At 46.4% G+C, this 12,598-nt stretch overlaps 1 protein-coding gene across 5 annotated transcripts in view; it reads right to left on the reverse strand.

Annotated features, from left to right (window-relative positions):
• The window catches only part of Ect2l (epithelial cell transforming 2 like), a 79,630-nt gene that overhangs the window by 10,540 nt on the left and 56,492 nt on the right, over window positions 1-12,598 (reverse strand). For all 5 annotated transcript variants that reach the window (XR_015048372.1, XM_085842661.1, XM_085842660.1 and 2 more), the window contains 6 exons: window positions 6,517-6,603; window positions 4,909-5,123; window positions 3,837-3,984; window positions 2,546-2,619; window positions 2,293-2,449; window positions 1,333-1,398 (listed from right to left, as the gene is read on the reverse strand). Coding sequence is in view for 4 of the 5 variants with exons in the window: in XM_085842661.1 (XP_085698787.1) it covers window positions 1,333-1,398; window positions 2,293-2,449; window positions 2,546-2,619; window positions 3,837-3,984; window positions 4,909-5,123; window positions 6,517-6,603 (747 nt within the window). In the remaining variant the exon portion in view is untranslated. The remainder of the gene's footprint in view (window positions 1-1,332; window positions 1,399-2,292; window positions 2,450-2,545; window positions 2,620-3,836; window positions 3,985-4,908; window positions 5,124-6,516; window positions 6,604-12,598) is intronic.

A 12,598-nucleotide genomic window follows, 5' to 3' on the forward strand; every position in this document is an offset into this window, starting at 1 on the left:
TCTAGAGGACCCAGGTTCAATTCCCAGTATTCACATGGCAGCTCACAACGGTCTGTAACTTCCGATCCAGGGCATCCAACACCCTCACCCAGACATACATGCACATAAAGTAAATAAACTGTTTAAAAAGAGAGGAAAAAGGAAGCCAAAGAACTAGTAAGGTTAGGAAGAAGGCCCCTGCATTGCTCTGGCCATAGGGATGCCTTCTGATGTGCATCTCTGTGTGCAGAGATGCAGAGATGCAGAGATGCAACTCTCTGAGTGAGTTCTAAGAGACATACTTTTGCAGTCCAAATACCCATACTTCCCTTTCCTTACCAAGACATGAAGATAGAAATTATGACAAAATTCCCCACTGGACCAAATAAAAGTATCTCCAACAATTAATACTTTCATTCATCATCTATATGAAGCTTCTCCTGATTGTCAGACACCAGGAAACAAGTCAAAGCTCACACATAGAGGGGCCCACAGTCTGAATAGATGGGTGCAGGGCTACATGACAGGACTGTCCATGGGGCTAGGGAACACCGCTCTGTGTTATTCCCTTCAGACAAGATCTTTCAGTTGAACTGGAGAGCCAAGGCTAGCAGCCAGCTAGTCCTAGCAATGACTTTAGATTCTTAGAATCCCTCACAGTACTGGAGTTATAAGTGCCAGCCTGTGGCCATGCCTGGCTTTTTATGTGAGTCCTGGAGACGTGAACTCAAGTTCTCACGCTTTTGGAGCAAGAGCTCTCACCCACTGAGAGTGTCTCCACAGACTCCTGACCTAATTTTTCAAGGTTAGTAGTACTCATACCCAGTGAGGTAGGAAAGGAAGGAAATTTCATGGAAGATAGCATATTTTCAAAGAACAGATAGCAAGAGGAAACTTTAAAGAATGGAGGGTATGTATGGTAAGAGCCTTAGGAAATAGAGGAGTCAGAAAGAAAAAAGCAATCAGAGGAGTATACACAAAATATAGAGTTAACAGAGGCCTTCCCAGCACTGTGGACATTCTCAGTAGGCTGAATCAAGTGTGCGGAACCAAGGACTTTATTGGTCAGACAGAGATCATGTAGAACACGTAACTGAGTGCTTAACTCAAAGGGACTCATGACAACAGAGAAGGAGCTGCAACCTTGGAAAATCCCAACCATGGGCTAGGGCCTAGCCCAGTACATTTTGTAATAATGCAGACAGCAGGGATAGGTTACGAGAAAGCCTGCAGGTCTTGGCAGTAACGGGCATCCCACAGAACCTAGCTGTCTCCGAATCTGTATGTCTATTTTTGCCAGTGCAAGGTTATACTCGTGATTGCGAGATGCAGCAAGAACATCAGCACACATACCGGGCAGCCACAAATGAGGGTCTGTACATCAGATAGCTGCTCTCTCATCTTCAAGTTTTCCCTTATCTAGAAAACAAAGTTATATTAGGCAAAGATCATAACTTTTTTTTGGTTGGTTTTTGTTTTGTTTTGTTTCAAGACAGGGTTTCTCTGTGTAGCCCTGGCTGTCCTGGAACTCACTTTGTAGACCAGGCTGACCTCAAACTCAGAAATCCACCTGCCTCTACCTCCCAAGTGCTGGGATTAAAGGCATGCACCACCACTGCCCAGCTAGATCATGACATTTTTATTAATATCTTGTGGCACCTGGCAAAGGACTCGGCACTTTACTAAATATCAATTTTCTAGACCAGTGTTTTAATAAAGGCAAATAACCAGGCTGTTCAGAAGAAAAGCATTGTTAGGGTGTGATGTGCTGTTCATATACAGCCTGCACAGTATATATGGGATAATTATGAGTGCTGTACTTACTGAGTTATGAAAGACCTTGACATCTTTGGTGCTGACGATGTCACTCAGTTGACAGAGTGTGTGCCTAGTGTACACAAAAACCCTCGGTTCAAATCCGAGTGCCGTATTACCCAGGAAAACTGGTGAGTAACTGTAACCTGAGCGCTCCGGAGATGAGGGAGACAGGAGGGTCAGAGATTCAAGGAGGTCCGTGGCTATCTATCAACTTCAAGTTAATCTGAGACACATAAAAACCTGTGTAAAACTGGGGGGTGGGGATGTGTGTGTTACTGTGACTGTACAGTTATCTGAAACCATTGCTTCACATTGTTTGGCTTGGAATAGATGCCCCTCATGATCAAACTTGTGGAGCAGGACTATAGATTTATCTTTAAAAGGGTGAAAGATTGAAGTAAGGACTACCACAGCAGAGAGGGCATCTCAGGCTTCCAGTGAGACCACCACAAAAACAGGGATGTTGAAGGGTACATATATGTATCAATAACCCACCTGATCTATGTAGCCTTTATAGTTTTTGACTTGATCAATTGCAGTGGTCAGGTCTCCACGGTCCACGTGTCCTGCCGGAGTATGGAGTCTCAGAGCATAGAGAAGGTGAATATATTCTTCAAATCTCCGGGACGGGTACATCAGCAGCTCCGGCAGACTGTATAGGGCACAGAGAAGGGTGCCCTCATTGCTACCTGTAGGCCACAGAAGGCCGGGCCTTGAGTGCCCATCTGTGATCTCCCTGGGAACTCACCTCAGCATTTTGGTAACAATGGTTTTATCATGCCTCTTCAAGAACGCTCTAAACGCGGGCGTCATTTCTCTGCACTAAAGGTGAGAATTACATTGTCAAACTTTGCTCTGTGACACTGTCATAAAGCCTTGTGTCCCACCAGCAGCAAGGGGCCATCTACAGAGTAGTCAAAGTAAGGAGGTAACATCTCCCTCCGTCTAATCTGTTTCAATACTATTCATGTGTTCTAAAATATTAACTCTTATATTTTAATTATACCACAGATCTAACCATATCCATTAACTTAATCAATAGAGGGGAGTAGTAAGAGATTTATAATTAAGGTGGGGTTGGATTAGAGCTAGAATAAATCGAGTAGATGACCTTGTGGGGTTACCTAACTTTCTCATCTGGAAAATGGATAGAAGACTAAGCTCACAGTGTGGGACAGAGTCCTACCCAGGCAGTGCCTGCCATGCAATAAACCCTGGGTCATTTCTGTAAGACTTTGATTATTGTTGATAGTCACCTTTAATGCTTCGGTCATTCATGTTTTTCAGAGTGACATTCCAAAAGTGTTCCACTCTATTTAATATCCGTTTCAATTGTACTCCGTATCATCACTGGTGTATCTACTCAAAATCATGTGCTACTACTCGGTATGTACATGTCTAAAACATGTCAATGTTGCTAATGTCTGAGTCAAAGATTTGCTGATCTCATGCTCCAAGAACATTTCAGAGCAAGGCCATTTATACCTGTGAACAATTAAAGGGCTTAAGAAGATTTCTTGGTGTTGATAATAATAATAGCTGCCACAGCTAAATGTACTGAGGACCTGACTGCTCTCACTTTGCTAATGAAGTAGGTAGCGGGTTTGCCACCAGTTTGTTTCTGGGAATACTGTTTTCTCTAATTCTTGTCCTCAAGGTCAAGGGTCTTAAGTTGTCCATCGAGCCGAGCTTGTGTGCCCTGGTATTGTAGTGGCAGAGAGGATTCTGAGCTCACAATCATGCTTCGGCTTACTTTTTCAATGCCCTGTCACTGTGACATGACATGACACTGTGACCCACCTGGCTGGGGTCCATGAAAACTTGGCAGTGGGTAGCTGGAGCTCAACTATCGGTTCCTGAGCACTGCTGTGTGTCCACCACTGTATTAGCCCCTACTTCAAGGTCCCTGTTCTCAAGAAACTCAAAGTCTAGGGGGGTGGGGGTGGGAGGAGGATGGGGGAGAGCTGAAAGCAGTCCTTCCCACTTATCTCAGTCCTTTGGGCTATACAGGACTAGGTGGAAATAGCGCAACCACTTACCTTCTCGATGGTTTTCAGAACAACTGGATAATTGTTGAAGAAATTGGTATATATGTTCAACTGGCTTCCAAACTTTATGAATATTTCTCCCACACAGTGAGCTGGGCTCCATTCCTGTAGTCTGTCTTGTAGGTTATCTAGAAACTCTCTACAATATGAGAAGTTTGTATCTTGAAATAGGAGCCTGTTGAAAGTCTCCCAAACTTAAGCCATGAATTCATTAGTGTAGGCTTTTCTGCTTAGTCTTTTGTGGTAGGGCTTTCTTTTGACCAGTTGAGAGCTTGACCACAGAACAGTGTACATTTGATAGGATGGGATCTGGGCAGAATGAGGGAAGAAGTTGGCTGTCCAGGATCCCATCTTTTACCTTAACTCCTTGGGTCCTAATTCAGCTTCCAACCCTAGGAGAGCCAGGGCCATGTACATTCTCACAGTCTTCTGAGGAGAATGGCACCTTTAAAAGCTTCAAGGCCAAGAACCATAACTTACATACAGCCCACATACAAAACAGATCCAAGGTGACCTTCTTAGCTACTCTAGGTCATGAAAACTGAGAGGTGTTCCATCAGCCTTCTCACTGAGTCACAGCTGGGCCCAGGAAGTGACAAACTCTCTCTCCAGATCTGCGGAAATTGACTGTGACCAGCACTGGGCTGATCTCACTCACGATAGGTAGATACTGTTGTTTTTCTTAAACTCTCAACAGATGTAGGAAACCCATGATGGAAAAGCATAGTAGCCATTGAGTCCTTTTGCTCCTGGCCCATTCAATTAGACATTATTGACTCTTGCCCATGGACTTTCATGTGAGTGGTTTATTGCATACTGAATGCTTAGGCATTGATTATTTTTCTTTCACATACTGTAACCTGGGGCTGGGGTGACACTGGAAGCCATCTGCTGGCTGTAGCTGTCAGGGGACATGCAAAGGAGCCTCTCTGCTCTTCCAGGTGATGGGATCCCCAAGAAGATAGAGAGCTGATGGACCATAGTGGAGCTTTAGAAACAAAGTTTGCTCTTCCCTCATCTAGGGGAGTACTGTTTTTTTAAAGACGCCATCTTTAGGGCTTACCTGTTGAGGTTTAAGATGTGCAGAATGTCAGAAAAAATGATGTGGATATTGGCAGCACTTAGAATGGCTCTGTTTGAGGAGAGTGCTGCCCTCAGGGGCTTGGCGTACACGTCCTGCACAATTCGCAGCATCTGCACATACCGTCTCTCGCTCTGCACAAGCTCCCTCACAACTTGGGCTCGTTTCTCTACTGAGTTCATCTGGAGCTTTCTCTCCTGCAGAAACATCAGGGATTCATGAGAAATTTAATAACTGGGGCCCTCAGCAAAGGACAAGGTGTTTAAGGAGGTGGAAGAGACAAGAATCATAAAAGGGGTTGTCCTAAGGGAAGATGGCTGGTTCCTAGTGATCATTTGTCTGGAGCATAAGAAACCAGGTCCTAAGGTCAAAGCGAGCCCTGGACCCAGCCTAGGTATGATGGGGCTATAAAGATCTCTATGTGTGAGCTCAAGGCTGCAGAGCTCACACTTTCTTCTCTCTCTTCTTAGGTAAGCCACTTAGTTTTTCTCACTCAGGTGTTCATGTGTAAAACTGTGGATACTAACATCAACTTTGGAGTCTTAGGAAAAGGAAGGAAAACAACTATGAAGCCAAAATTGTGCTTGCATGTTGTACCTTTCAGCATCCTGCTCTGAAGGCTTCAACTCAGAGCAGAGCACATCACATTGATTGACTACAGTCAGCTTTCAGAGCTGGACTATGAGTGGGTGCACTAATTAAAAACTGCAGACCTATCCTGGCCCACAACTCAAATAGAAGCCCCCTGCTTTACCAGAAGCCACAGCAGTATCCAGAACCTCAGGTCAGATCCCACCCGCAGACATGCAACACTTCATCAGACCCCACTCAGGTTCCCCCCAACAGTATCCCCTCCCCTCATCTCCTGGCCAACATCTATGGTACCACAAGTAAAACTCCCCACCAGCCACCAGTCACACTTCTCAGAGCCCAGTTTTTCCCCAACAGCCCCTCTGCCCTTTGTCACCACATCCTGGCCTAGTCTTATTGCAACTTGGCATGCCGCCTTTGGTCTATATCCCTGGAAGGCCTGCCCTTTTCTGAAGGGAAATGGACGAGTGGGTCTGGGGGAGAGGGGATGGAGGAGTGAGAGTAGACAGAGAGGAGGAAAGGGATGGTGTGGTCAGTATTGACCCATGGGAGAAGATATTTTTAAAAACCTGCAAACCTTCGTGAGTATGTGTCCTTTCTTTAAATGATGACCTGTCATGGAAAATCGTGGGGTCATGTCCATGTCGGTTTTCTCCCCATCTTCATCATTTAAATCAACTTCTTTTGAGTCCACATCATAGTTACCAGGAAAAAAAAAATCTACCAACTGGATCTTCCTTTAATACGTTTACATAGTTGGTAGGTTGTTCCTTTCTTTAAGGGATGTTTTCAAGGAAACAAAGAACTAACCAGGGTAAACAATGACTCTTCCATGTCAGCAACAACACTGGCAAGATCCTAGCTGGTAGTAGGTGACTTACCAGCTCTTCCATGTCAGCAACAACACTGGCAAGATCCTAGCTGGTAGTAGGTGACTTACCAGCTCTTCCGTGTCAGCAGCAACACTGGCAAGATCCTAGCTGGTAGTAGGTGACTTACCAGCTTAACCAGGACCTCCACATTCAGGTTGCTTTGGCCTGGACTTGACTTCACGTCCTGAGAATTGTCGTCGATGGCACTTCCTTCCTGAGGATTAAATGAGACTTGGTCACCTGGAGGCGGGTCTTGTAGTCCCTGAAAACCCTGAAAGGGTTTTCTCTCTGCCCATATGAATACGGGGAAGCTCTGTGCCTTTGGATTCTATCACAAGGTCCTTAAGCACATTGAATTAAGTACCTAATAAATGGGGTACCTCTCTTAAACTAAGATTTATGTTTTTAATAGCCTGCCTTAGAGCAGTGGTTCTCAACCTGTGGGTCATGATCCCTCAACAGGGGTCAATATCATATATCTTGTGTATTTGACATTTTTCTACATTATGATTTATAAAAGTAGCAAAATTACAGTTAAGAAGTAGCAATGAGACGATTCTATGGTTGGGGGTCACCACAGCACGAGGAACCGTATTAAAGGGTCACAGCATTAGAAAGTTGGGGACCACTGCCTTAGGGACTTAGAAGATGGTTCAGTGGGTAAAAATGCCCATCTGTCTGTCCTGCCAGCCATCTGTCCTGCCAGCCCTGGGAAGCAGAAACAGACGGATCCCTGGGGATCCCAAACAGCAAGTTCCAGCTTCAGTGAGAGGCCGTGCCCCGGCCCAACCCACCCCCCAAAAAGATGGATGGCAACAGAAGATACCCAGCACCCTGGTCTCCACATTTGCACTCATACACACTCGTGTGCATACACAGGGGTACACATTAAACTAAAAAGTAGAAATATAGAGTCTTTAGCTTCCTGTAGCTTCTTCTTACCTGAAAGGTGGGTGGGGTTAGAGACCTTGACCTCCAGGGCTTCTCTCAAGCTTAAAGCATCTAAGCACTCCTGACAGTGAACTTGACCTAGACTCGGCTCTGTTGTTGTGTAACTTATCTCACATTTAAGATGCTAGAAATAAAGACTCTAACACTTCATAAAACCCAGCCCCTTTCCAACTCCTGATAAAACGCCATAAAAACATTCCACACACTCTTCCAAGGGTTGTCAATTTTCACATGTGACTATGGCCTTTTCTCTCCATACTCCATCTTGTAGTCTACCTATAAATTAGGACATCAAAATAAAAATTAAAAAAAAAAAAAAGTGCCCTGGTTATCCCGGCAGCATCCCAGAGGCCCCTCTACCAACAGAACAAAAGCCTTGTGTTCCTGTTGGGAGGATAAACTTGCACTTATGACTGCTGCTCTCCCTACTCAAAGATAACACTCTTAGTGGAGATCCTCTGCTGTTCTTGGACAAGGCTGGACGACAAACATAACCTTGTTTGAGAATTTGCTTGTTTTGCTTCCTCAAGACTAGAGTCACCAGTATCCTAGATTCTCCTTAAAACTGCTCCCTAAGGCTGACCTTGAATTCCTGATCCTCATAGCACCTCCACCTAAGTGCCCTAAATGCAGGCACGCACCACCAGGCCTCAGTTCTTCTGAATGCAGGCATGCACCACCAGGGCTCAGTTCTTCTGAATGCAGGCACGTACCACCAGGCCTCAGTTCTTCTGAATGCAGGCACGCACCACCAGACCTCAGTTCTTCTGAATGCAGGCACGCACCACCAGACCTCAGTTCTTCTGAATGCAGGCACGCACCACCAGGCCTCAGTTCTTCTGAATGCAGGCACGCACCACCAGGCCTCAGTTCTTCTGAATGCAGGCACGCACCACCAGGCCTCAGTTCTTCTGAATGCAGGCACGTACCACCAGACCTCAGTTCTTCTGAATGCAGGCACGCACCACCAGACCTCAGTTCTTCTGAATGCAGGCACGCACCACCAGGCCTCAGTTCTTCTGAATGCAGGCACGCACCACCAGGCCTCAGTTCTTCTGAATGCAGGCACGCACCACCAGGCCTCAGTTCTTCTGAATGCAGGCACGTACCACCAGACCTCAGTTCTTCTGAATGCAGGCACGCACCACCAGACCTCAGTTCTTCTGAATGCAGGCACGCACCACCAGACCTCAGTTCTTCTGAATGCAGGCACGTACCACCAGGCCTCAGTTCTTCTGAATGCAGGCACGCACCACCAGGCCTCAGTTCTTCTGAATGCAGGCATGCACCACCAGGCCTCAGTTCTTCTGAATGCAGGCATGCACCACCAGGCCTCAGTTCTTCTGAATGCAGGCATGCACCACCAGGCCTCAGTTCTTCTGAATGTAGGCATGCACCACCAGGCCTCAGTTCTTCTGAATGCAGGCATGCACCACCAGGCCTCAGTTCTTCTGAATGCAGGCATGCACCACCAGGCCTCAGTTCTTCTGAATGCAGGCATGCACCACCAGGCCTCAGTTCTTCTGAATGCAGGCACGCACCACCAGGCCTCAGTTCTTCTGAATGCAGGCATGCACCACCAGGCCTCAGTTCTTCTGAATGCAGGCATGCACCACCAGGCCTCAGTTCTTCTGAATGCAGGCACGCACCACCAGGCCTCAGTTCTTCTGAATGCAGGCACGCACCACCAGGCCTCAGTTCTTCTGAATGCAGGCATGCACCACCAGGCCTCAGTTCTTCTGAATGCAGGCATGCACCACCAGGCCTGGCTATGGACATCAGTTTGCAACCAAGACTCCTTTGACCTCTCAGAAGAAAATGAGTATATTCTGTCTCTGTGTCATCTCATGTGACATCTGTCAGACCCAAAGGAAACTCCGGTTCCCCAAACTCCAAAAAGCAGTCCATATATACAGAAATGTCCTCAACCTGGACTAAAGGAGAGTTTCTGGCAGCTAGATAAAGGCCAGCATTCCTCAGGAACTTGTAAATCTGGTTCCTATTTCTATTACCTCTGGCTCAAGGCATTTAGGACTGCCTTTGGTGCCTATGAGCATATCAGAGCACATGCTGGCCCAAGGCTCCCTCTGTGTCACAAGTATCTGCTACACATTTAAAGCCTATGCAGGCATCTTAGGCCTTCTAACCTTTTCCCCTACCCTAAACTTCCTCCAGGTCAATAGCTTCCCTCCCCTCAGCTACTTATTCTCCTTATAACTGCTACTTTCCCTAGACCTTTCCTCCCTCTCTCCCTCCCTCTCCCTCTCTACCTCTTCCTTCTCTTCCCCCTTCTCCCTCCCCTTCCCTTTCCCTCTCCCCCTCCCTCTCTTTCTTCTCTTCCCCTCCCTCTCCCTCCCCCTCCATTTCCCCCTTCCTCTTCCTCCCTCTACCCCTCTCCCCTGCCTCCCCCTGCCTCCTCCTTCCTTCCCCTCTCCACTCTCCCCCTCCCTCCCTTTCCCCCCTCCCTCTCTCCCTCTTTCTTCTCTTCCCCCTCCCTCTCCCTCCCTTCCTCTCTCTCCTTTCCCCCTTTCCCTTCCCTCCCCCTCCCTCTCTCCCTCCCTGCTCTCTTTCTATTTTTCTCACTATGTTTTCTCTATTTATCTACACCCCCTAACCCGCCTATCCTCTTCTTTCTTGAAGACAGTCCTGACCACATCCATTCTCCTGGTCATGTTCAGACTACTTCTTTCTCTCTGCTCTGGAACAATCTAGATGCCTTTGACTGTTATCTCTCATATCTACAATGAAAAACCTTCCCCTCAACTGTACCACAGAGTGGTCTAGTCATCAGTTTGGTACAGGAGTCCTGGTTCCTGAGCAGTGGCCATTCTCAGCTCTCTTCTTGCTTACAGGCTCTACCACTAGAGCCTGGGCACGAGTCTGCTCCACGAGCTCTCTACTTTTTCCTTTCCAGGTATGGCTGTCTTGTGCCAGCTTGGTATATTTTTATACTTTTGGCTTAGGGGGAAGGGGCTCTTTGAATTTGAAATTCAGACTCCCTGTGAGCGGAACACTCTTCATTGTAAAAACAAAGTTACAGCACTAGATATTTATAGTCAAGAAGCCAGTCAAGCCAGTGGAGACGCCAGTGGCTCTGGAGCAGAAAGCAGCTGCAGATGTAAAATGAGAATCCAACTCACACTATCTCAAACTAGGACAGCTGTTAGCACTGCAGAATTATATCTCAAGTTAGGACAGCTGTAACACTGCAGAATTATATCTCAAGTTAGGACAGCTGTAACACTGCAGAATTATATCTCAAGTTAGGACAGCTGTAACACTGCAGAATTATATCTCAAGTTAGGACAGCTGTAACACTGCAGAATTATATCTCAAGTTAGGACAGCTGTAACACTGCAGAATTATATCTCAAGTTAGGACAGCTGTAACACTGCAGAATTATATCTCAAGTTAGGACAGCTGTTAGCACTGCAGAATTATATTGTGACTTCTCAGAAAAGGTAGCTGCTATAATGTGGAAAACCGTCTGTTATTACTTGAATCTCAAATGGCCCTCCAAGAGCATATGTTGAAAGCTTAGTCACTGGCCTGCAGCACCATGAGGAGGTAGGGCCTGGTGGGAGAACATCTGGTCAAGGGGGCACAGCCTTGAAGGGATCTGGGGTCCTTGGCTTGCCCTGCTTTTCCCACTGTCTTTTACTTCCTGGATCATCCAGAGGTGAGCTGTTTCTTCTACACCACTTTGCCACCACGATGCCCTTCCTGGCCACAGGCCTAAAAGCAGTGGTGCTACATAATTGTGGGCTAAAACCCTAGAGACCAGGATCCAGAATCAACCTGTCCCCTGCCACTGTTTCAGATATGCTACCGCCATAAAAAGCTGATGGATCAACCTACTGTGCACATCTGAGCTAACATCGGATTCCACCCTGCCGTGTATACACAGGAACTTTACCCCTCTCCCTCCTCCTCCTCCTCCTCATTGCCCTCCTCCTCCTTCTCTTCCTCCTCCTCCTCCTCTTCCTCCTCCTCCTTCTTCTTTTCTCCTCCTTCTCCATCTTTTCCTCCTCTTCCTCCTCCTCCTCCTTCTTCTCTCCTCCATCTCCTTTTTCTTCGTCATCATTATCATCATCTTTGTCTCCTTTTCTTCCTCTTCCCCTCCTTTCTATTCCTCCTCTTCTTCCTTCTCCTCTTCCTCATTCTTCTTTAAAAAGCTTATTTATTTTTATTTTATGTGCATGAGTGATTTGTCTGAATGTATGTACACCATGGATGCCTGTAGAGGTCAGAAGAGGGCATCAGAGTCAGAATCCCCTGGAACTGGACTTGCAGATCGTTGTGAGCCACTGTGTGGTACTGGTGACTAAACCCAAGTCCTCTGCAAGAGGAGATACCAGGGTTCTGATGCCTGTGACCTCTGCAGGCACCAGTACTCACATGTGTGTACACACACACACACACACACACACAATTTAAAATATATAATATATATATTAGGCCTTGGAAATGCAGCCTGCAGTTGAACATCAACGTGGTGACTTCTCCTATTTTATAGTGATAAGAGTTAATAATTGGTAGAAATGTTAGAGTCTATTTAAAATCCATGGTGCCATCCCTTATTCTGTTTGCAAGAGTGATTATAGAACAATAATAGAACATCACCCTTTGCAGCTTCATAGAGAATGCTTACTCTGTTGGCTAGGTTTGCCTTGGTGATCTCTATTACATATAAAGGTGACTACAAGAAGTAAGCTCATGCGACTAGTTTTGGACCACATGGTAGACGTTTTTTACAGATAATTTATTCTCTAGTCACACCCCTCCCAGCTGATACTTTTCCCAGAAAGCACAGAGCTGCCGGCGCTTTCTCAGGAGCCAGGAACGGGCAGCGAAGTGAGACTTTGATTCTACTGTCACTCATCACCATAACTGCACAATGTTAATACCACAAAGCACTGCAGGCATGCAGCAGCCGGGAGTAAGGTCTGATAGGACAGCAAGGCAGGGGACACAGTTCATAGAATGATGGCTGTTACCTTCCTGTCACAAATACCATGACAGAACACCTAACAAAACGAAGCAAGGTCATAAACAAGGAATATATTTTGGCTCATGGTTTCAGGCCCTCTCGGTCTATTACAGTGGGAAAGGCAGAGTGGAGCATCTCCTTAGATATCCACTGGAGCAGAGGTAACAACTTATTTGCATGGCACGGACCAGAACCAGCGACAACCTTCAAAAGGCTAACACTAGTAACCAGCTTTCACCAGGTAGGTTCCTGAAGACTCTAAATGGTA

Source organism: Mus caroli, unplaced genomic scaffold (genome assembly GCF_978045245.1).
Source record: "Mus caroli unplaced genomic scaffold, Mus_caroli_1 scaffold_9, whole genome shotgun sequence".
NCBI classification, from domain to species: domain Eukaryota; kingdom Metazoa; phylum Chordata; class Mammalia; order Rodentia; family Muridae; genus Mus; species Mus caroli.